The sequence below is a fragment of the Pseudorasbora parva genome, chromosome 25 (genome assembly GCF_024679245.1).
Source record: "Pseudorasbora parva isolate DD20220531a chromosome 25, ASM2467924v1, whole genome shotgun sequence".
Lineage (NCBI taxonomy): Eukaryota > Metazoa > Chordata > Actinopteri > Cypriniformes > Gobionidae > Pseudorasbora > Pseudorasbora parva.
In genome coordinates this window covers 27,044,775-27,069,493 of record NC_090196.1, presented here as the reverse complement: position 1 = coordinate 27,069,493, position 24,719 = coordinate 27,044,775, and the positions used below count along the sequence as shown (strand labels likewise).

Sequence of the window (24,719 nt, the reverse complement as noted above, 5' to 3'; positions counted from 1 at the left end):
TCGGACCACACGGACCAGACTTCACTCCCCACGTGCATCAATGAGCCTCGGCCGCTCAAGACATCCATGACCCTGTGGCCGGTTCTCCACTGTTCCTTCTTTGGAGCACTTTTGATAGAGACTGACCACTGCAGACCGGGAACAGCCCACAAGAGCTGCAGTTTTGGAGATGCTCTGACCCGGTCGTCTAGCCATCACAATTTGGCCCTTGTCAAACTCGCTCAAATCCTAACGCTTGCCCATTTTTCCTGCTTCTAACACATCAACTTTGAGGACAAAATGTTCACTTGCTGCCTAATATATCTCACCCACGAACAGGTGCGGTGATGGAGAGATAATCAGTGTATTTTTTACAATACACTGTACAATAACAATCGTATTGTACCAATTTAGTACAATAACAGTGCTTATGTTTTTTCCCATTTCTTTCAGAATCAATAAATTTGCTCTTTGATGCCGTGAAGTGTGACGACATTGAAAAGGTATTCTTAAAGTAACCTATTTAAGCAATATCATACCTTAGTGCTGTGTATTGCCAGAGCTGATGAACTGTTTCTCTGCTGGTTGATGTTCTCAGCTGGTACAGATGCATGAAGAAGGGGCGAATCTGTTGGTCCAGGACCGTTTCGGCTGCACCCTCCTTCATCACGCAGTCGTTTCAGGCAGCAAAAATATTGTGAAGTTCATCACTGATAATGGTGAGTTGGTTGGACTTCATTCTTTGACTTTGACTTTTGTCTAATTTCTAATCTTTGACTGTTTTTGGCGAACAGCTCCTGCCTGCATCCTGGATGTGACGGAGAAATCAACGTAAGTAGTGCTCCGTTTCATTTGTGGTGAAAGCAAAACATATTGAAAGGAAGTTTTGATTTGAAACAACCACATTCAGCAAGATAACGGTCACGAGCTGTGTTTCTGTGTTCTGACCTCAGAGGGGAGACGGCCCTGCACAAGGCAGCTGCGCTGTGCCAGAGGACCATCTGCTGTTATCTGGTGGATGCCGGGGCGTCCCTCATGAAGACAGACCTACAGGTCAGGACATGCACATGGACCACAGACCTCGCTATTATTTCCTTTCATTTCCTTGGATCCCTTGCATCCATCCATCCACCCACTCCACCACCCACTCCACCCATCCATCCATCCATCCATCCATCCATCCAACCAACCACCCACCCACCCATCCATCCATCTACCAAACCAACTATCCACCTATCCATCCATCCATCCATCCATCTACCAAACCAACTATCCACCCATCCATCCACCCACCTACCAAACCAACCATCCACCTACCCATCCACCCATCCATCCATCATCCATCCATCCATCCATCTATCAAACCAACTATCCACTTATTCACCCACCCATCCATCCATCTACCAAACCAACTATCCACCTATCCACCCATCCATCCATCTACCAAACCAACTATCCACCCATCCATCCATCCACCAACCTACCAAACCAACCATCCACCTACCCATCCACCCACCCATCCATCCATCCATCCATCCATACATCCATCCATCCATCCATCCATCCACCCATCCATCCACCAAACCAACTATCCACCTATCCACCCATCCATCCATCCACCTACCAAACCAACCATCCACCTACCTACCCATCCATCCATCCATCCATCTACCAAACCATCCATCCACCTGAACACCAACCCAATCACAACTGTCTACCCATCCATCCACCTACCCACTTTTTTCCAAATAAATTACATTTTTAAAAACTGTCTTTCCTTGATCCATCCACCAAAACCAACCAACCATCCACCTACCAAACCCTCCATCCACCCTTCCATCCACCTACACACCCACCCATTCACACCTGTCTACCCATCCATCCACCTTCCCACTTTTTTCCAAATAAATAACATTCTTAAAAACTGTCTTTCCTTGATCCTGCAGGGTGACACCCCAAAGATGTACGCAGAGAGAGCTCAAGACCTCGAGTTGGCCGAGTACTTGGAAAACCGACAGCACCACCAGATGATCCAGAGGGATGACCATGAGACGGCTGTGTGACGGTCTCCAGCTGCCACCAAACCACAGAGGCTTATCTCGTCTCTCCCGAGGCCGGTTTATCCGGTATGGCCAAATGTTAGCGATGCTATGAGGCAGCATGTGTGTGGAAATTAGTTTGTCTGCTCTCTGTATTGATTGTAATGCCAAAAAGACAGTGTTCGTGTCATGTTTCAGAATGCATGAGTTTGCTACGTCGCGTCCAGCTTTCGGGCCGGCACAAAGCTGCACCGCTCTGCTCCTTAAGACACAATGTGCAAAAGTTTGGGAATTTCAGGGCTGAAGTACATGTATAAAAGTGGCTTTTACTGAACTACTTTAAAGAAAACCAGATAAACCTCGTATGAGATTAACTGGAGAGATTTGTTTTTTTGCTGCTTCTGATTACATTTACATTTGAATTTAAAAATTCTGGTCACACATCTGAAGGTTTTACAGAGTTTGTGTGACCGTAGTCTACTGGAAACTTCCTTTAGCTTGACTTCCACTTCATGTGTTTGTTCTGACTGGAGATAGACGTTGTTTTCATAGCCTCCTGCGTTTAAGAATGCTTCCTCAGCTGTTGCTTACGGCCAGTTTCTCTCTTTGTGGTAAATGCTTGAATTTCCTAAAAACATTCCATTAATTACTACTTTAGATAGCATTAAATCAATTCTGTATTCTTCATATATATATAATTTTTTTTTTTTTTTTTTTTAGTCAATAGATTTTCCTTTTGGTCATTTTATGACCATAAATGTACGCCTAAATGAATGAAGTTTCTTTCAGGAATGGGATCATATGTTCATAGCGTAGATTGCTTGGACTGACCGCTTTACATTTAAATTCAAATTCGATCTCACCAGTGTGATTTTAGGTCATTCAGCAACTAAAAACTTGTTCGTTTTGGTTTCCAGCCAAAGTGAGCATGTTAGTTACACAGAAACAGTTTTAAGGCTTAATCCTGAGATTTAAATCATTTTCAGTGACGAATGGAAGAAAACTAAAACGAGTTGTCATGGGTTTTGCATTGGTGCGTTACAGTTATATATATATTTATGTCATCGTCTGCAGTTACAAGTTTTAAACTTTTGCGTATTAAACCGGGTCACTTTATGTACATGTAAAATTGACTAAATGCTTTAATAATAACAGAGACAGGAAAGCTGGCCTTTTTACAAAGCAGCCATCTGACAACATTATGTTGTCAGCATTGCCATAGTGTGTTTGTGGTGAGATGTCATTATGATAGAATATGTATTTTGTCAGTGCTTTGTATGAGTTGCTATGCAATTCCAAATAGATGATACATGTATATAATCTGTCAAACATTTTAAAAATGTGTGAGCAATCTGTTCCTACATAAAGGTCTTTCATTTGTATGTGATATGAACTTAGATAATGCTTTATTTATAAGAGTAGATAAGTATTTTGTTAGAGGAATAGTCATATATTTGTTCTTGGGCTGGTTTGTTATTGTCTACTTGGGGGTGGGGGGGAAGGAATAAATAAAGTCTTTAAAATGAGTTTGTGTATTTACTGAATGTACTTTTTATTATATAGGGTTTGATTGGCTGAGAACATTTACATATGGAGTCTGAATACACATCCGCCATCCTCATTACACTCTCGTTCTCTTATCACACAGCAATGGCGTCTTCACAGGGTTTCGAGCACCGGGTGGTAAACAGTGTATAATGTTGAACTGTGCCTCTCCCTAGGAGGCTCTTTATGTCTGGATGAGTTACCGGCAATGATGGATGTGTTGACATTTGTGACTCATTTATCATTTCGGAGATAAGGTTATTGTTTTCTCTCTCCTGCTCCAGCTCTATTTCTGGAGGAGGGAATAGACGCAAATCAGTTTAACCTCAGTTCAACCTCTGCTTATTTCAAATATGGGAGATAGTGTTATGTCCAAGAAACATTTTACATAAGCTCATCTGAATAAAGAATCATTGGAGAAATCATATACGCTATATAGATAGACAGGTTTCTTTAGATAACATTTCACACAATGGTAGGGCTAATTCAAATGGACAGAATAAAAAATTAATTAAATTAAAATAAGTGACAAAAAACACAATATTTATGAAATATTATTAAGGTATTTGATTAAAAACACTAGAGAAAATAGATTTAAATGTATACAGCTAATTTCAAATTCGTGAAAGTGCCGGGGGGGAAAAAAAATGAGGAAACCCGTTGACTTGAAATTAAGTAAATGTACCATGCGTAATTAAAAAAAATAAGTTGTGTGGAATTGTCGTTTATTTACTTAATTTAAAGTCAACAGGTTCTCTCACGTTTTTAAGTTAAGCCAACTGATCAATTGAATATTAAGTAACATGAACAAACAATGAGCAATATATTTGTAATATTTAATCTATGTTAACATTGATTAATAATAATAATAATACAGCTGTTCATTGTTTGTTGTTCATGTTAACTAACATCAACAAATACAACTTTTGATTTTAAAAATGTTTTAATAAATTTTGAAATCGACATACATTTAATAAATGCTCAATAAATAGCCCATTGTTCATTCTTACTTTAGTTAACATGACCAATGAAACCTTATTGTAAAGTGTTACCAATAAAACAGAAAACATGGTGTATTGGTTTGTTTACCTTGAAACAATTTTCACTCAGAAATGGATGGATGGATGGATGGATGGAGCGCTAGATAGATAGATAGATAGATAGATAGATAGATAGATAGATAGATAGATAGATAGATAGATAGATAGATAGATAGATAGATAGATAGATAGATAGATAAAATATAATTAAAATGCCTTTTATCACTATGAATCACATATAACTTATTTAAGTAAATACACAAAATGTGTAAAAAATAAATCCTCTTCAACAAGACAATAACACTCCATTATCACACACTTCTCAAACGATAATAGATCCTTCGTGGAGAGAGAGAGAGAGAGAGAGAGAGAGAGAGAGAGAGAGAGAGAGAGAGAGAGAGAGAGAGAGAGAGAGAGAGAGAGAGAGAGAGAGAGAGAGAGAGAGAGAGAGAGAGAGAGAGAGAGAGAGAGAGTGTGTGTGTAAGTGCACAGCTATGCGACCAGCTCAAACTAGTTCGGAGAAACACAAAGAGCAGCAGAGATCATAGAGAGAGCTGAACACATTCACGCTCACAGCACAGCATCATATTCACAGCAATAAGGCAAGTACATCATTATCATCATCATAACCCATGACTATTATTAACCGGCAGTAGATGTTTCCCGACGCTGCGTTTGAATAATAGCCTACATGTGTGATATAAATAATGCAAATATCTGTGATTGACCTGGATCGGATTTTTATGTAGCCTATTTGTTTCTATTGTCGTTATTTATTTCATTTTATTTGTATCTGCGTTTTAGTGCGATTATATACCGTATTGATATGTTTCTGGCGTATTTATGGTGTGAAATGATGATATAGGCTATGAAAGAAGGCGTGATCTATCAATAACAAACGCGTCGAGATTCAATGAACGTTTAATGTGAAGAACAATTTTAGACCATAAAATGTCTGGTTTGAGTTTAATATGGAATATTTCCTGAGTTTAGAATAACAGCGTCGTTAACTGGATAGCGTCACTATCGCAGTGTGTTGAAGATGATTTAATGGCGGATGTCTCTTTAAATAGTTGCTTCGTGGAGTTTGGTTTCGAGCGCAATAAGGGCTCTTAGTGCTGTCAGGGAAAATGATGCACTGTAAGTGCCAAAGAGCAGAGGACCAGCTGCCAGCAACTGCTGACCCACTTCTCCAAATCAGAACCAAACAGACGACATCAGGCCTCGCAATTTCATTCTGACGGGACGAAGCGCTCCAGATGCGGTTGAACTTTGTGCTCCTTGAGGAAGTTTTCAAAATGTCCAGTTCTGCATTTATCAAAGGCAGCATCACAGAGCGGGGTTTGTCCTCCAATGCAAATAGGCTTATATTCAAAGGAGTCGCCCCCCCCCTCCTCAAGACACAGCATGGGATCTGTGTTCGGGCTCTTTCAGAGAGGAAAGCAAAACGGGCGAGATCCTGCTTTGTTCGGAGCCAGTGAATCAGGCTCCTCTAAGGCCCAGCTGAAGGTCTGTGAGTACTTGGCCTCTCTCCCCGCGGAGGCTAAGGAGGGGAGGCGGGGGACCCCTGCCGACCGCTGTTTCTCCTCACACAAAAGTCCGACCCCGAGGAGCCCTTCACATTTATGAGTGACTGAAGAATGGAGCCGTGCCGCGGGCTGCGCCTTGAAAGGAGCCTGTTTTAATGGAGGCAGGAAAAGAATGAAAGGGAGAAGTGCTGTGTGCTTTTTTTCCCCCTGCAAGAAAAGAGTAAAATATAGAGAGGCTCTTTTATGGAGTCACACACTGCGAGCTGCTAGGATGGCGTAGGACATCGTGTACACGGTGTCTTTAATTCAGACAGTACAAACAAAACATTAATATCTGATGTGTTATTATCCGGTTCAGTGTGTTTTGGTGTTTATATAGGACCTCGGAAATAATGCTGTTGTGAACACACTTGGCAAGACTAGCCATGTTCTCTAGTGTTGTCATGGTTAAATAAAACAAAACTGATAAAAAAAAATTTCCCCATTGAAATAACCATATTAGATGGACGTTTTTAACTTAAAAACAAGTTTCAAAGTGAAAGTTTTTGGAAACCATACCATCATCATCAATGTAAACTACACTATGTGTATTACGTGTTCAGTTTAGGCGAGTGTTCCTTTACAAACACCGCATCCAAAAATGGAAAATTTCCCTACCTTATAGTATGCGAAAAACAGTACGCCAAAAGAGTTATGTCGGAATACATAGCAAGCGAAAAGTCTCCAACTCCCGCCGATTCTAAAGTGCGCATTCAATGGACGCTTTGCTATCCCACGAGGCCACAGGAGAGGATTTATGGTAGATTGTCATGTGACAGAAGCAAAATGGCAGATGTAGTACATTCAAATTTGTATACGTAGGCTACTTCCGCCATCTATACTATAAGCACAAGCTTTTTTAACAGTTGCGAAGTAAATTCAAAAGTAGTATCTACTAAGGGGGCCGCTTACACGACACCGTTGTCAACGAAAACCGCACAATTCTAATGCCATTTGGTCATTCATTTACACAACAACGACATTTTGGGGCGTAAAAACAAACTTTTGAAAATGGCATTCAAAGTACAAGTATTGTTGTACCAAACTATACCATTATCGTCTCCATGTAAACTACTAAAATTATGAATTGGTGAAAATTGTGATGTCATGCGCATGAGTTCAGTTAACAAGCGCGTCTCTATAAATGCAAACATTGTGAAATAAGAGATTCATTGTATACCAGCTTCACTGGGAAAATCTGTGAGATTGCGTTAATTGAATGAGTGACAGCTTTTAGTGATTATAAAGGGAGCACTCTTTGCGCACTGTCTGGGCAATATCATTATTGCATTCCCTCTATAGTCCTGTAGTGTTTCTTCACAAAGTGACATCGCCATCTACTGGCCTGGCATGAATAACATGAATAGCGTTGTAGTCGTTTTCGCAAATCTGTGTAAACTATGATCGTTCAGACAACGGTGTCAACTGTACGAGAAAAACGCTTCTGTTTTTAGTACAACATTGTCGAGTAAACGTACCCTTCGTATGTAATTTTGAACCTAGCATAAGTGAGATCGCCATCTACTGGCCTGGCACAAATAATACAGTGTTTAAGACGTTTTCGCAGATCCGTGTCTGTATGCGAAACTTTTCTGTTTTACCCTTACAAATATTGCCTTGGCAACTAACTAAAATAAAGTACATTTAAGTTGAAGTGCTAAAATTACTACAACTGAAAAGTAAGAATATACTAAAAAACAAAAGCAATGAATACTATAATAGTAGTGTAATATAAATAATAATAAAATCTATCAATATTTTATATATATATATATATATATATATATATATATATATATATACACATACATACATACATACATATACACGAGTATCAAGACATTGTGTATCTACTTTAATATCAGCTGTATTTCTTCACAGAATGCGGAGTTTATTCTCTATAGCGCTTGTGCTGCTGGTGGTGTTGATGATCACCGTGGAAGCCAGTATGAAGAAAAAAGGTTCTTATCCTTTACAAAATAATGTAATGCATTCTTTTTGTGTGATACCATTAATAACCACTCTATTTTGCGACAGAAAAGGGCAAAGAGCCCAAAGCAGATGCTGAGTGCAGCGAATGGCAGTATGGGAAATGTGTGCCCAACAGCGGCGACTGCGGCGCTGGCATTCGGGAGGCGACCTGCAACGAACAGACAAAGAAAACCAAGTGCAAAGTCCCATGCAACTGGAAGAAGGACTTTGGCGGTAAGAAGTTACATGTCTGTATACGAAATCAAATAAATACATTTCGACCGGCCATTCATTCTAACTTATTCTTTGTTTTAAGCTGACTGCAAGTACAAGTTTGGTCGTTGGGCCGAATGTGACACTACTACAGGAACCAGAAGCAGGTCTGGGCAATTAAAGAAGGCACTGTTCAACGCTGAATGCCAGTCCACTATTAAAGTGTCCAAACCTTGCACCCCAAAGACCCCCAAACCCAAGGGAGGCGAGAAGAAGAAAGGAAAAGGGAAGGAAAACTAACTTGAAGACCACCCTAACTGCCCCATTGCCCACTCATTGGTACATTCCTATGTGACACTCCCAAATCCTCCAAAAGATGAATGCTGAGAGGAAAAAAAAAAACTGTAGCTCTACCTATTGTTTTTATTTCCACCTTCTTCGTTTTGTAATTAGTAAATGTATGCGTCTATGCTGTTGTAATTTGATCTCTGTAGCAAATTTTTAATTGTAATTGACTTTGCATGTAAAAAATAGGCCGCAGCAAATCTGTTGTCTAACAAATTGTCTTTACTAAAGAGAAAAACCCTAACTGCACCCCTAAAAGGAAGTATTTTAAATGACAACAAATCGAATTGAAGACGATTTCTGTACTTTATAATGCTTAAACGAACACAGCTCCTGGCAGTAACGGCCTATATAAAGTATCTATGTTTATAAATGTTTATGTTTTTAGATTTGATGGATGTACAATCAAATTTACAACACTAACTGATTACTTCTACAGGTTGTGAATAAATGAAAGTGTATTTTCAATAATACTTTCTGGTGCCTTTTTAAAAACAACATTTATCTGTTCAAGACGGACAAACTTGGGAATTACTTATAAATGTCGAGTCTTATAATTAGCACATGCAACTGTAATGATGTTACGATTGATGACACGATTTACACAAATGTGTTTTACTCATTTACTGTGCAAAAAGTAAGGCTTACAAACTTAAAAATTTATTTTCAGCATATCACAAAGAACTATGGAAGTCAAATTTCGCAATTCGATTTTCAATTTCAAGTTTTTCCCCTCAGAATTGCATTATATAAACACGCAATTATGAGTTATAGTCACAATTGCAGTTATAAACTTGGAATTGCGAATTATAGTCAGAATTGTGAGTTTTAAATTTGCAGCTGTGAGAAGTCAGAATTGCAAGTTTTCTCAAAATGTTGACACTATAACTGGCAATTCTGACTTTAAAGAAAAAAAGTCGATTGCAAGTTATAAATTCAGAATTGTGAGATATAAACTCGTATTCGCGAGAAAAAAGTCTGAATTGTGTGATAAAAAGTCACAATTGTCTTTTAATTGATTTATTCCATGGCTTCCATACAGAACAAATGCAATTTCAGTGACGTTAATTTTAACTTTTTGCTTTAGTAAACCCACGTTGTCTGCTCTAAATTATTGCATTGATTTACATATATACATACAACTATTTATATAAAAATGCATTTGCAAACAACTTAAAACACATTTACAATACAAATGCATGCAATATCAGCAACTTGATAAACACTGAATACTTAATAACACTGAATAACACAGCGTTTTAGTTGTTTACGCAAATTTATGTGAACTATGATCGTTTAGACAACGGTGTCAACTGTACGTAAAAAACGCTCCCGTTTTTAGTACATCAATGTCGTGTAAACGTACCCTTCGTATGTGATTTCGAACCTAGCAGGTGACATCGCCATCTACTGGCCTGGCACGAATAATACAGTGTTTTTAGATGTTTCCGCAGATCCGTGTCTGTATAGGAAAATACATACAACTATTTATATAAAAATACATTTGCGAACAACTTAAAACACATTTACGATACAAATGCATGCAATATCAGCAACTTGATAAACACTGCATACTTTATTTACACTTTTGTCTCTGGTAAACCAACACAGTGCTCATTAAAATAATGCATTCGCAAACAGCTTAAAATCTTCTTTACGATACTACATACAGTTGTACATGTGATGCTTGCGAGATCATGACAAACATCTATAACCTCAACCAACACATTTATTTTCACTTTTGGGGCTCTGGTAAAACTGCTTCAAAGTTACAATGCTTTAGCAAATCAGGTTCCTTGTTGGTTGGTCAGGAGCCTGAATATATGATTAAGTCCAGCTCATTTTAACGTCAGATTTTTGAACTTGCACATCAACAGCCGTTTAAAGGTTCTTTTGAAGGTGGCATTGCAGAGCGCGTAGCATACTGGATTAACCGTGCTGTTGACGTAACACAGAAAGTAGCCCACCATCCAAAGAATTTCAGGGACACACCAGCGGCAGAAGGTGCCAATCAGAACCATAACACTATAGGGCGTCCAGGTGACGATGAAGGCTAGAAGAACGGCAAGGACGGTCTTTGTCACCTTCCTCTCTCTCAGAGCCTTCCGTCTGGCGTTCTTGGAGACGACCCTGGATGTTTGCCGTTGAACCTGAACGGTAGTGTGGTTTGGAAAACAGTAAGGTTGCGTTGTCCTGCTAGTGTCTGTGCACCCTGTCAAGCTCTTTGCTCTCAAGGTTTGTGCATCCAGCCCTTGGTCTTCCACACAGGCGTCAGGGCTCGAATCCAGGGAGTAGTCCGTTTTGCTGAACTCTACGGAAGGCATGCTACAGAGTCGCTCCCTTTTAACGAGGTCTGAATCTCGTTTTAACGGACATGTTTCTTCTGGTTTAATGTCATTCACTAGGTCAGGGTTTGCGGTAGATGTTCCTCCATTTGTCTTAGATGGGTTAAGCAAGTTCGCGGATTCAGACTTCAACTTACAAACCCGTCTCTGACTGGCTAGGGATATCCGTGTGTACAGTACAGTCATTATTACGACAGGAATGTAGAATGCTGGGATGGTGGTTGCCAGGGTTACAGCAGGGTTAGCAAGGAGCAGGATGTAACATTGTCCCTCTGAGACGTTGCGTCGGTCTCTCCCAGCTTGCCAAAGCAGGATGGCTGGAGCCCAGAGAAGCAGAGACTGCAACCAAGCCGCAGCAATCATAACCCCTGCCCACCTTGCGGTACGTTTGGTTGGGTAACTCAGAGGACGGGTGACGCAGAAGTACCGATCAAAGCAGATCAGAAGGAGGTTCATCACAGAGGCGTTACTGACCACGTAATCCACAACCAACCACAAGTCGCACATCTGCGGCCCCAAAGGCCAGTATCCCTTTACGGCGTAAACAATGTAGAGATTCATGGAGAACACACCGACGATAAGGTCTGAACAAGCAAGACTAAAAAGGAAGTAGTTGTTGATGGTGCGGAGATTACGGTTGACTTTGATTGAAAGCAGAACCAGGACGTTGCCCAGGACTGTTAGAAGGCTGATGCAGCTAGAGATAAGTATGATGACGACCACCCCAAAAGTCCCGAAAGCACGACGTGGTCTTCCCGACACCAAGTATGATTCTTCGGGCATGCTACTGTTGAGCATGCTGGGGGAACTTGTGGAGGAGCCTGCGACAAGAAAATGAACATTAATCATAAACCAAGTGAGCTTGACATGAGCAAAACACTACTGACAGTATATACTAATCTTTAAATGTTAATACACAAAAAGATCTAATACATAGAAATTAAGACTTTGATTGTGATGACTAACACAATCCCATCAGCAAACTTACCATTGGAAACGAACCATTCAAAGTCCCTTGACAAAACGACAGATCCAACCTCCATGGTCTCCTGCTCCGTCTGAATGAGAGAACGACTGGGAGGACTTTTAATTCCTCAAACAGTAACACCCATCATCACCTTCCGAACACACAACCAGGAACAAGCTATCCAGCCTCTTTGGGCTGTATCAATAATACACAGAATTTACTGGAAGATGATGATTAAAGTAATGTGGAAGGATCGGATTACTGCCGAATTTTTCCTGGTTTTGTGCAGCTTCTTTAAAGCATGCATGCTCAATGCAATTCCTGTCATCGAAAGAGGAAGGCAGCAGTTACATAACAGAATCTAATTACCTGAGCTGTACTGCAGCTCCACAGCTGTTTCACATCTTTTTAATTTCATTACAAGTCTATTATAATGTTGTATTACCCTTTTCTCAATTTCATAGAAATCTCTCACATACAGCAGCAAATGACAAAATTGTAAAGTTGTAATGAGGATGCTGGGATTTGAGCAAAGGACCCGCACACTAAAGGCGATAACTATAATGATAAAGACATAGGGTTACACTAAGGTGTCATTGTGTGTAATTATATATTTAAGTGCCAAATAATATTAACTAACAGTGTTACTATACGGTTAGAGTAGAATTATGGTTTGGTTGAGGGTTAGTTACTTGCAATTATGCGTATTTTTACTGTGGTAAGTACACTGTAAACCCGAACATGTTAGCAAAGCTCCAAAAAAATTCAGGCAATCAGTTGCCTCAATTTTTTTAAGTTAAGAAATGTAAAGTTTCAGTAAGCAGACCTTGCAGATATTTTGTAATATCCTGAACTTGAAATATTTGAGTAAGATGATTCATACATTTAACTTAAATGTAATCTCACATTTTTAGTAGTAGAAACTTGGCTAGATTTAACTAGCTAATTCAGTAAATGCCACATTGGTAGTTAGTTACACAACTCTTTGGTAGCATTAGCATAGCACTTGCTGAACGAGGACAGCAACATATGCCTATTCTCAAACTAATCTCATGCTCCACTATTCACATGCATAACAGAACCACTTCTAAAATAGCGTAAAACATTAAACACTACTAAATCTCACACAACTTTAATCTTGCACAAAAAACAACATAATATAACACTTCATTTTGGCATTTACTGTCGCTTCATAGTGTCTTGGCAAAGCATGCTGGGAAATAGATATCCCAGCCCAGTTTCGGTTATATTTAAGTTAGTCTAAACTAAAAGAAACAAGTTCATAAAACTCAAAACAATTTAGATTACTTAAAATGTGTCAGTTTTGAGAACTCAAAATAAAAGAAAGTTCTAAACACTCATTTGTTCGGACTAATTTGTTTAATTTGAGTTGGCTCTACTCAAACCAGTTGAGCGTTAGGGTTTACAGTTTACATGGTAACATATGTAACAAGGACACCAAATCTTTTTTTTTTTTTTTTTTTTACCAGATATAGTTATAAATGCCATTTTAAATATAAAGGAATAGTAGAGTCCACACCACAACTACAACGGCACAAAGAAACGAAAACGTTGGAATCACTTTTAGAAAAACATTTTTCCCAGCTGATGAATAATACAAATATTGATAGCCAATCAGAATTGATCATGCTTTAATAGCTCGAGCATTTAAAGCGACAAACGACAAAACGGCGTTCTTAGATTAAACAGAACAATATCGTCCGCTGGTGTGGAATATGGTTATCATTATAGTTATGGTTGTTGGTGTGAATGGGCCTTAAATTTCATATAAACATAGTAAAAAGAAAAATATAAGAAACATTAGTTTGCATAAATACAGTAAAGCAAATTTTAGCCTTATTTATTAAGCCTGCATTAAGGTTCAAAAAAACCTTTTTCAAAATTTTCTCAAATTCTCTCATTACCATAATTGGTCCAGATACACACACACACACACACACACACACACACACACACACACACACACACACACACACACACATCTTGACAATTTTAATAACATGTAAGCACATTTCCGCAAAAAAACAAAAAAAGTCACAATATATATATAAAATGTGCTTACATGTTGTGAAAATTGTCAAGATACAAATAAACTTAATTAAAAACGTATAATTAAAAAACAACAATAAATATTATAAAATATAGTATTCTAAAAATAAGAAAGAAATTGCAGAGACCAATAACAGAAATAAAAAAATTGGGAAAAATGTGCTTAACTGTTGTGAAAATGGTCAAGATACAAATAAAACCAAAATTAATTAAAGCTGCGAGCAGCGATGACGGGCCCAAGCCGGGGGCACCGCCACCCCGGTGGCATCAGCTTAACTGTGCACAGCAGGCCAATAGGCATTTAATATGGGAAAAAATAAATAAAGGGACTATGTCAAAGTCATTTTAATTCACCTCATTAACTGCAGCAACTGGTGCTGCTATGATCAGGAACCACAACACTCACATCTATGAGATCAATTACATTTTATTCATTAATTTTATGTCAGATGATGTCAAATGTCAATTTCAAAATGAGTGCAGAATACTTTCCAAATGCTGATGTTGTATTATCCTTACACTTCTCTTGTGTGTTTTTGACCTACCGTAGCTTGTGATTGTTCACCAATTTTATGCAGCAAAAAGCATGCTTATTTTTATTTCAATATGTGTGGCATTCAATATTTTTTTTAAATAAAAAATAATAAAAAATAAAGCCAAATCACAGAAACCGCAAAAATTATTTTAATATCAGTGTCAGGTAAGAGGAAAATGCCTGCATGCATTTTATGGAAGTGTATTATAAACAGCGACTTTTAAATGTTTAAATGTAATTAAATTTGAAATAACGATATCAAAGTCATCTGAATATATTTACTGGTCAAAGTCGACCTCTCTAAAACATGCAGCATGTTTTTATACCGCTGAGAATGTGCACGACAGGCAATATGCATTTAAACAGGAGAATATTTGAAAATTGCTCTAATATGCCACATGTATCACAGCAGCTGGTACCCCTATGACCACAAGCCACACCTATTATGAAATTTAAATATAGATTTTTTTTTATGTATTAGGATATAATGGGTCACTTTCAATTATGTGCAAATGTATATTTTGCAGCTCAAAATGTTGTAAGTTCAACACACACACACACACACACACACACACACACACACACACACACACACACACACACACACACACACACACACACACACACACACACACACACACACACACACACACACACACACACACAAACAACCCAAACAGAGTGAAATTCAGAGAGGGAGAGTGAGGGGGGAGGGGAACGACAGACAGAGAGACAGAGTCTAATTCCGAAAGAAACAAGATTTGAAAGAAACAAAAAAATAATAATCTAAACAGTGGGAGAAAGTTTTTTTTTTTTCTTCACTGTCTGGAAACACTGTTTTGCAATAACAATAGTTTTATCTTTAAAACTGTGTTCTCAAGGACATATCCAACCTGGTTCATATCTAAGGCTATACTCCCACCTTCTTGTTATTCTATATCATTTGCTCTCATTTTCATCCACAAATAAAAGGCATTAATCTGCTTATTTTTAGGTTACACAAACTTCATTGTTTGAAAAGGAAACTCAAATGTGTTTTTTCTATTGTTACAAATTAACTGGTTCTATAATTTTATTGTAACCCAGAATAATATATTTTTTTATCCTTTAATGCTTGCCAAAGCACACAGCAATGAGCTAATCTTTTCACAATCAAAATGAAGCTGGCACCATCCCCCTACAAACACACACACACACACACACACACACACACACACATATGGAGAGAGAGAGAGAGAGAGAGAGAGAGAGAGAGAGAGAGAGAGAGAGAGAGAGAGAGAGAGAGAAAGAGAGGCAAAGTGAGATTTAGATTAAACATGATTTTCAGCAAAACAATAATAGTAAAGTCTAAACTGTGGGGAAAAGTTTCAAAAGACAATTAAATGTGTTTTATTTTGTTAGTAATGTTTTTTTATATTTATATTTTTCTATTAATATTTATTTGTATTAACACAATTATTTAAATAATTATATAAAACAATATTGTCAATGCCCTACAAATAAACTGGTTTTATACATTATTTTTTTTATTCAAACCCAGAATAAAATGTTTTATCCTTTAATGCAGGCCAAAGCACAGCATTGGGAGGTAATCTTTTTAGACAGAAGAGTGGCTCACACACACACACACACACACACACACACTGTAGAAATCAGTGACACGTGTCCCCATGAGTCTGTGTGCATTCAGGTTGAAGTCCCCACCAGGCTAAAAAAAAGAACACACACACACACACACACACACACACACACACACACACACACACACACACACACACACACACACACACACACACACAGTAGTAATGCTGAAGTATGCTGCAGGCAACTCTTATCAGTTAAGCCCATCCCCCATCCTCCATCCACAACACACACACCCACCCACAAACACACACACATACACACACTCATGTCTGGTTCACTATCTTTCTGGGGACTCATAGACGTAATGGTTTTTATGCTGTACAAACCATATATTCTGTCATCCTACACTGCTCCTGCCCCTAAACCTACCCATCACACAAAACTTTCCTCAAAAGAACTCATTCTGTCTGATTTATAAGCTTTTGTACCCATTGGGAAGTCCCCATGAGTCTGTGTGCATTCAGGTTTAAGTCCCCACCAGACTAGAAAACCATTCACACACACACACACAGGCAAGGTTTTTTGCTTGAAAACTTATACAATATTGCCCTCTACTGGTCATTTAAGGGAGAGTATAAGTGTTGAAAAAACAGGAAAAAAAAAACAGAAAAACAGCCAGTGTGCTATATAGAATAACCAGCAGGTGGGAGTATAGCCTTATTTATGAACCAGGCACTTGTGTGCTTATTTTGTGTTTTTTAGGCTTTTGCTACGGGAACACCGTTTGAGATATCCAATAACCGTTCGCATTTTAGCATCTTCTGTATATTTACTTCATGTTGTCCGAGTTTGGAGGAGATTGAATGAATCGCTTTTGAGGAGAAGGTAAAAACTCAGAGCTCGCTTTCCACTTTGTGTTATCTTCCAACCAAATTATCTGACTTCCTGTTGGTCAGAGCTAATGACTGTAAATTAGAAAGTTGTCCGGCTCGAAAAGTACAATATATATACCGAGTTTGGTGAATGTAGATAAAACTAACCCCCCACTTTGGACAAAAGTGACACTTCCCACTGCCAGTTGGTGGCGCTATAACTTTGACTCACAAAAGTCATATCCATGTGATCGGCCTCTTATAACGAACACACAGCTGAAGTTTCATCAAAATGAATTAATGTATGCAAAAGTTATAACACACTTCCTGTTTCCCTTTTCTCGCCATAAATTCATCTCTTTGCCACGGCCAAACCGTTTGAGATATCAAAAAGTTGCTCGCAATTTAGCATCCTCAGTGTGTTGACTTCATGCTGACCGAGTTTGGTGCTGATCGGGTGAATCGTCTAGGAGGAGTATCGCAAATTCCACAGCATGCGTTTTCCGAACAACCCATAATAGCTCACTTCCTGTTGGGCTGAAGCTTAACTTAGAGCACGAAAGTTGTTCGGCCCGATGAGCTCTATATGTGTACCGAGTTTCATATATGTACGTGCAAGTGTGTTTGATTTATAGACCCCGTTTTCAGACCCCACTTTAGGGGGCGCTGTCGAGCCCCACTGCCACGCCCGGGTCCCAGCCTCAGCCTGGCCCTGATGGCCGCGCATTCTGATGCGTGTGCAAAGTTTCAAGAGTTTTCGAGCATGGGAAGGGCCCCAAAAATGCCCAAATAGTCGCGTAAAAAAATAATAAATAATTAAAGCTGCGAGCAGCGATGACGGGCCCAAGCCGGTGGCACCGCCACCCCGGTGGCATCAGCTTAACTGTGCACAGCATGCAATAGGCATTTAATATGGGAAAAATAAATAAAGGGACTATGTCAAAGTCATTTGAATTCACCTCATTAACTGCAGCAACTGGTGCTGCTATGACCAGGAACGCCAACAGTCACATCTATGAGATCAATTACATTTTATTCTTTAATTTTATGTCAGATGATGTCAAATGTCAATTTCAAATGAGTGCAGAATACTGTCCAAATGCTGAAGTTGTATTATCCTTACACTTCTCTTAAAAATAAATTAAGCCAAATCACAGAGACCGCAACAATGATTTTAATATCAGTGTCAGGTAAGAGTAATATGCGTGCATATAATTTATAGAAGTTTATTATAAACAGCCACTTTTATAAGATCATGTGAATTTTTTTTTTTATCCATTTGAATTTTATCAATAAATAATTAGTTTAATGGGGGTGTCATACGTGATCTTTGCAAACACAGCGCATGACCTTCTTTAAAGCCCATGTTATAGAAAACAATTAAAGGTATTAGGACATCACTTTCAATTATGTGCAAATGTATTTTTTGCAGCTCAATATATATATATAATACATTTTTTAAAACTTATTTTTCACAATAAAGTGATAGATATTGCTGATAGCCTATGATATGAAATGGTTAAATTATGAAAAACAAGAAACAAGGCGACACACAGAGTGAGAGAGACCCCCTCCACACACACACACACACACACACACACACACACACACACACACACACACACACACACACACACATAGAGTGATCCTGAGAGAGGGAGAGTGAGGGGGAAGGGGAATGACAGACACAAAATCTAAACAGTGAGAGATCATTGTTTTTATTTCACTGTTTTGCAATAACAACAATAGTTTTATCTTCAAAACAGTGTTCTCTAGGACATATCCAACCTGGTTACTAAATAAGGCTACACTCTCACCTTCTGGTTATTCTATATGCCGGTAGCTCATTGGTTCTCATTTTTGTCCTTAAACAAAAGGCATTTTTCTTCTCATTTTTAAGTTACACACACTACTTATTTTTTCCTTTTCTTTTTAAAGACAATTAAATGTGTTTTTTCTTTTGTTAGTAATGTTTTTTTATATTTATATATTTTTATTAATAATTATTGGTATTAACACAATTATTTAACTAATTATATAAAACAATATTGTCAATGCCCTACAAATAAACTGGTTTTATACATTAATTTTTTTATTCAAACCCAGAATAATATGTTTAATCCTTTAATGCAGGCCAAAGCACAGCATTGAGAGGTAATCTTTTTAGACAGAAGAGTGTCTCTCTCTCACACACACACACACACACATACACACACACACACACACACACACACACACACACACACACACACACACACACACACACACACTCACTGTAGAAATCAGTGACACGTGTCCCCATGAGTCTGTGTGCATTCAGGTTGAAGTCCCCACCAGGCTAGAAAAAAGAACACACACACACACACACACACACACACACACACACACACACACACACACACACACACACTAGTAATGCTAAAGTATGCTGCAGGCAACTCTTATCAGTTCAGCCCATCCCCCCCCACCCCCCCCACCCCCACCCCACCCCACACACACACACACACACACACACACACACTCATGTCTGGTTCACTATCTGTTTGGGGGCTCACCATAGACATAATGGTTTTTATGCTGTACAAACCATATTCTGTCCTCCTACACTGCTCCTACCCATCACACAAAACTTTCTGCATTTTTACATTTTCAAAAGAACTCATTCTGTCTGATTTATAAGCTTTTGTACCCATTGGGAAGTCCCCATGAGTCTGTGTGCATTCAGGTTTAAGTCCCCACCAGGCTAGAAAACCATTCTCACACACACACAGAGGCAAGGTTTTTTGCTTGAAAACTTATACAATATTGCCCTCTACTGGTCATTTAAGTGAGAGCATAAGTGTTGAAAAAAAAAAAAAAAAAAAAACTGTGTGCTATATAGAATAACCAGCAGGTGGGAGTATAGCCTTATTAATGAACCAGGCACTTGTGTGCTTATTTTATCTTTTTTTAGGCTTTTGCTACGGGAAAACCGTTTGAGATATCCAATAACCGTTCGCATTTTAGCATCTTCTGTATATTTACTTCATGTTGTCCGAGTTTGGAGGAGATTGAATGAATCGCTTTTGAGGAGAGGGTAAAAACTCAGAGCTCGCTTTCGACTTCTTGTTATCTTCCAACCAAATTATCTGACTTCCTGTCGGTCAGAGCTAATGACTGTAAATTAGAAAGTTGTCCGGCTCGAAATATACAATATATATACCGAGTTTGGTGAATGTAGATAAAACTAACCCCCCACTTTGGACAAAAGATGGCGCTACTGAGCCCCTCTACCACGCCCGTTTCTGAATCTTTGCTTGCATCTTCTGGACAGCATGTCTGATGTGTGTGTTGAGTTTCATGCAATTTCAAGCATGTGAAGAGTCTCAAAAACACCAAAAAATATTATTAGACTTTGACACGTTGCCATGACAACAGTTTTTCAAGAATCAGGAATCCATTTATATGTCTATATCTGCCATGTTTTGACATAATACTGATGAAGTTTGAAGTAAATCGGGTGAAAATAAGATGGGGATTTAAAGCAATTTTGAAAGTGACACACTTCCTGCTGCCAGTTGGTGGCGCAATAACTTTGACTCACAAAAGTCATATCCATGTGATCGTCCTCTTACAACGAACACACAGCTGAAGTTTCATCAAAATGAATTAATGTATGCAAAAGTTATAACACACTTCCTGTTTCCCTTTTCTCGCCATAAATTCGTCTCTTCGCCACGGCCAAACCGTTTGAGATATCAAAAAGTTGCTCGCAATTTAGCATCCTCAGTGTCTTGACTTCATGCTGACCGAGTTTGGTGCTGATCGGGTGAATCGTCTAGGAGGAGTACCGCAAATTCCACAGCATGCGTTTTCCGAACAACCCATAATAGCTCACTTCCTGTTGGGCTGACGCATAACTTAGAGCACGAAAGTTGTTCGGCCCGATGAGCTCTATATGTGTACCGAGTTTCATATATGTACGTGCAAGTGTGTTTGATTTATAGACCCCGTTTTCAGACCCCACTTTAGGGGGCGCTGTAGAGCCTCCTTGCCACGCCCGGGTCCCAGCCTCAGCCCGGCCCTGATGGCCGCGCATTCTGATGCGTGTGCAAAGTTTCAAGAGTTTTCGAGCATGGGAAAGGCCCCAAAAATGCCCAAATAGTCGGTAAAAAAAATAATAATAAATTAAAGCTGCGAGCAGCGATGACGGGCCCAAGCCGGGGGCACCGCCACCCCGGTGGCATCAGCTTTACTGTGCACAGCAGGCAATAGGCATTTAATATGGGAAAAAATAAATAAAGGGACTATGTCAAAGTAATTTGAATTCACCTCATTAACTGCAGCAACTGGTGCTGCTATGACCAGAAACCACAACACTCACATCTCTGAGATCAATTACATTTTATTCATTAATTTTATGTCAGATGATGTCAAATGTCAATTTCAAAATGAGTGCAGAATACCGTCCAAATGCTGAAGTTGTATTATTCTTACACTTCTCTTAAAAATAAATTAAGCAAAATCACAGAGACCACAACAATGATTTTAATATCAGTGTCAGGTAAGAGTAATATGCGTGCATAAAATTTATAGAAGTTTATAAACAGGAGAATATTTGAAAATTGCTCTAATATGCCACATGTATCACAGCAGCTGGTGCCACTATGACCACAAGCCACACCTATTATGAAATTTAAATATAGATTTTTTTTAATGCATTAGGATATAATGGGTCACTCTCAATTATGTGCAAATGCATCTTTTGCAGCTCAAAATTTTGTAAATTCAGAAGGCCAGTGTTTAATTAAGATATAGTATTTTCTTTGTTGTTTTAACATATTTTTCACACTAAAGTGATAGTTATTTGTGATAGCCTATGATATGAAGGTTTAAATTATGACAATCAAGAGACAAGGTGGCACACACAAAGAGTGAGAGAGATCCCCTCCACACACACACACACACACACTCACACACACACACACACACACACACACACACACACACACAATCAAAATGAAGCTGGCAGCATCCCCCTGCAAACAGACACACACACACACACACACACACACTGAGAGAGAGAGAGAGAGAGAGAGAGAGAGAGAGAGAGAGAGAGAGAGAGAGAGAGAGAGAGAGAGAGAGAGAGAGAGAGAGAAAGAGAGAGAGAGAGAGATTAAACATGATTTTCAACAAAACAATAATAGTAAAGTCTAAACGGTGGGGAAAAGATTCAAGCCACACTCATGATGTAATTTAAATATAGATGAATTCTAATGTAATGGGATATAATAGGTCATTTTCAAATATGTGCAAAGTTATCTTTTGCAGCGCAATATTTTGTATTTATTTCAGTATTTAATTCAAGGTATTCAAGAGTTGTTTTTTTTTTTAAACTTATTTTTCACATTTGTATTAGCCTATGATATGTTAGGGTTCAATTATTACCATCGAGAGAAAGTGACACACACACACACACACACACACACACACACACACACACACACACACACACACACACACACACACACACACACACACACACTGTAGAAAGCTGCAGGTATTAATCAGCCCATCCCCCCTCCACACACACACACACACACACACACACACACACACACACACACACACACACACACACACACACACACACACACACACACACACACACACACACAGCCACACACACACACACACACACACACACACACACACACACGTCTGGTTCACTATCTTTTTGGGGACTCAGCATAGATGTAATGCTTTTTATGCTGTACAAACCATATATTCTGTCCTCCTACACTGCTCCTACCATAAACCTACCCATCACACAAAACTTTCTTCAAAAGAACTAATTCTGTCTGATTTATAAGCTTTTGTACCCATTGGGAAGTCCCCATGAGTCTGTGTGCATTCAGGTTTAAGTCCCCACCAGGCTAGAAAACCATTCACACACACACACAGAGGCAAGTTTTTTTGCTTTAAAACTTATACAATATTGCCCTCTACTGGTCATTTAAGTTAGAGCATAAGTGTTGAAAAAAAAAAAAAAAAAAAAAAAACAGTGTGCTATATAGAATAACCAGCAGGTGGGAGTATAGCCTTATTTATGAACCAGGCACTTGTGTGCTTATTTTGTCTTTTTTAGGCTTTTGCTAAGGGAACACCGTTTGAGATATCCAATAACCGTTCGCATTTTAGCATCTTCTTTATATTTACTTCATGTTGTCCGAGTTTGGAGGAGATTGAATGAATCGCTTTTGAGGAGAAGGTAAAAACTCAGAGCTCGTTTTCGACTTCTTGTTATCTTCCAACCAAATTATCTGACTTCCTGTTGGTCAGAGCTAATGACTGTAAATTAGAAAGTTGTCCGGCTCGAAATGTACAATATATATACCGAGTTTGGTGAATGTACATAAAACTAACCCCCCACTTTGGACAAAAGCCACACTTCCTGCTGCCAGTTGGTGGCGCTATAACTGTGACTCACAAAAGTCATATCCATGTGATCGGCCTCTTACAACGAACACACAGCTGAAGTTTCATCAAAATGAATTAATGTATGCAGAAGTTATAACACACTTCCTCTTTCCCTTTTCTCGCCATAAATTCATCTCTTCGCCACGGCCAAACCGTTTGAGATATCAAAAAGTTGCTCGCAATTTGGCATCCTCAGTGTCTTGACTTCATGCTGACCGAGTTTGGTGCTGATCGGGTGAATCGTCTAGGAGGAGTATCGCAAATTCCAGAGCATGCGTTTTCCGAACAACCCATAATAGCTCACTTCCTGTTGGGCTGACGCATAACTTAGAGCACGAAAGTTGTTCAGCCCGATGAGCTCTATATGTGTACCGAGTTTCATATATGTACGTGCAAGTGTGTTTGATTTATAGAGCCCGTTTTCAGACCCCACTTTAGGGGGCGCTGTCGAGCCCCCCTGCCACGCCCGGGTCCCAGCCTCAGCCCGGCTCTGATGGCCGCGCATTCTGATGCGTGTGCAAAGTTTCAAGAGTTTTCGAGCATGGGAAAGGCCCCAAAAATGCCCAAATAGTCGGTAAAAAAAATAATAATATATAATAATAATAATAAAAACCCTTAGAAGAACAATAGGGCTCTGCGCCCTTTCAGGGCTTGGGCCCTAATAATAATAATAATCCTTAGAAGAACAATAGGGCTCTGCGCCCTTTCAGGGCTTGGGCCCTAATAACAAAAAAAAAAAATAATCCTTAGAAGAACAATAGGGCTCTTCGCCCTTTCAGGGCTTGGGCCCTAAAAACCCAGCAATAAATATTATTAAGTATTGTTTTATAAAAATAAGAAAAAAATGTCCACAGAGCGATTACAGTAAATGGAATTTGGGCAAAATGTGCTTGATTGTCATTATAGTAATTGATCTCCTTACTATCAAGTTTTTTATTGAAATTTCCTTTTTTTTTTTTTTTTTTTTTTTTTTTTTTTTTAAAGGTGATCCTCATTGCTGTAGTTGAGTATTTTTTACAGTTAAAGAAGTTGGCACAAATTTCTTAAAGCATAACAAATGTTATCATTTTCTACTGATATTACGGAAAAAATATGCCCTGTATAGGTTCTCGACAGGTTTTATGAGATTCACTGTATTGTAATGAATAAATAATAACTAATAATAAACAACATCAAAAACAACTGAA

The 24,719-nt window shown here is 38.8% G+C and overlaps 3 protein-coding genes across 8 annotated transcripts in view; 2 read left to right on the top strand and 1 right to left on the bottom strand.

The window, feature by feature from the left end:
• dgkzb (diacylglycerol kinase, zeta b) overlaps positions 1–3,544 on the top strand; it is a 39,074-nt gene extending 35,530 nt beyond the window's left edge. For all 6 annotated transcript variants that reach the window (XM_067437012.1, XM_067437009.1, XM_067437011.1 and 3 more), the window contains 5 exons: positions 433–482; positions 578–698; positions 774–810; positions 933–1,032; positions 1,926–3,544. In XM_067437012.1, coding sequence (XP_067293113.1) covers positions 433–482; positions 578–698; positions 774–810; positions 933–1,032; positions 1,926–2,042 — 425 coding nt within the window. In that variant the 3' untranslated portion in view covers positions 2,043–3,544. The remainder of the gene's footprint in view (positions 1–432; positions 483–577; positions 699–773; positions 811–932; positions 1,033–1,925) is intronic.
• A 1,505-nt stretch (positions 3,545–5,049) lies between these two features.
• On the top strand, positions 5,050–9,171 carry mdkb (midkine b). Its single transcript, XM_067437043.1, has 4 exons — positions 5,050–5,205; positions 8,053–8,132; positions 8,209–8,376; positions 8,459–9,171. The coding sequence occupies exons 2-4, from the start codon at positions 8,054–8,056 to the stop codon at positions 8,653–8,655; spliced, it is 444 nt and encodes a 147-aa protein (XP_067293144.1). The 5' UTR covers positions 5,050–5,205; position 8,053; the 3' UTR covers positions 8,656–9,171.
• Positions 9,172–10,381: 1,210 nt separating this feature from the next.
• Positions 10,382–12,846, bottom strand: chrm4b (cholinergic receptor, muscarinic 4b). The gene is made up of 2 exons (XM_067437034.1): positions 12,034–12,846; positions 10,382–11,866 (listed from the first exon to the last, which is right to left on the bottom strand). The coding sequence occupies exons 1-2, from the start codon at positions 12,086–12,088 to the stop codon at positions 10,539–10,541; spliced, it is 1,383 nt and encodes a 460-aa protein (XP_067293135.1). The 5' UTR covers positions 12,089–12,846; the 3' UTR covers positions 10,382–10,538.
• Between the last annotated feature and the right edge of the window lie 11,873 nt (positions 12,847–24,719).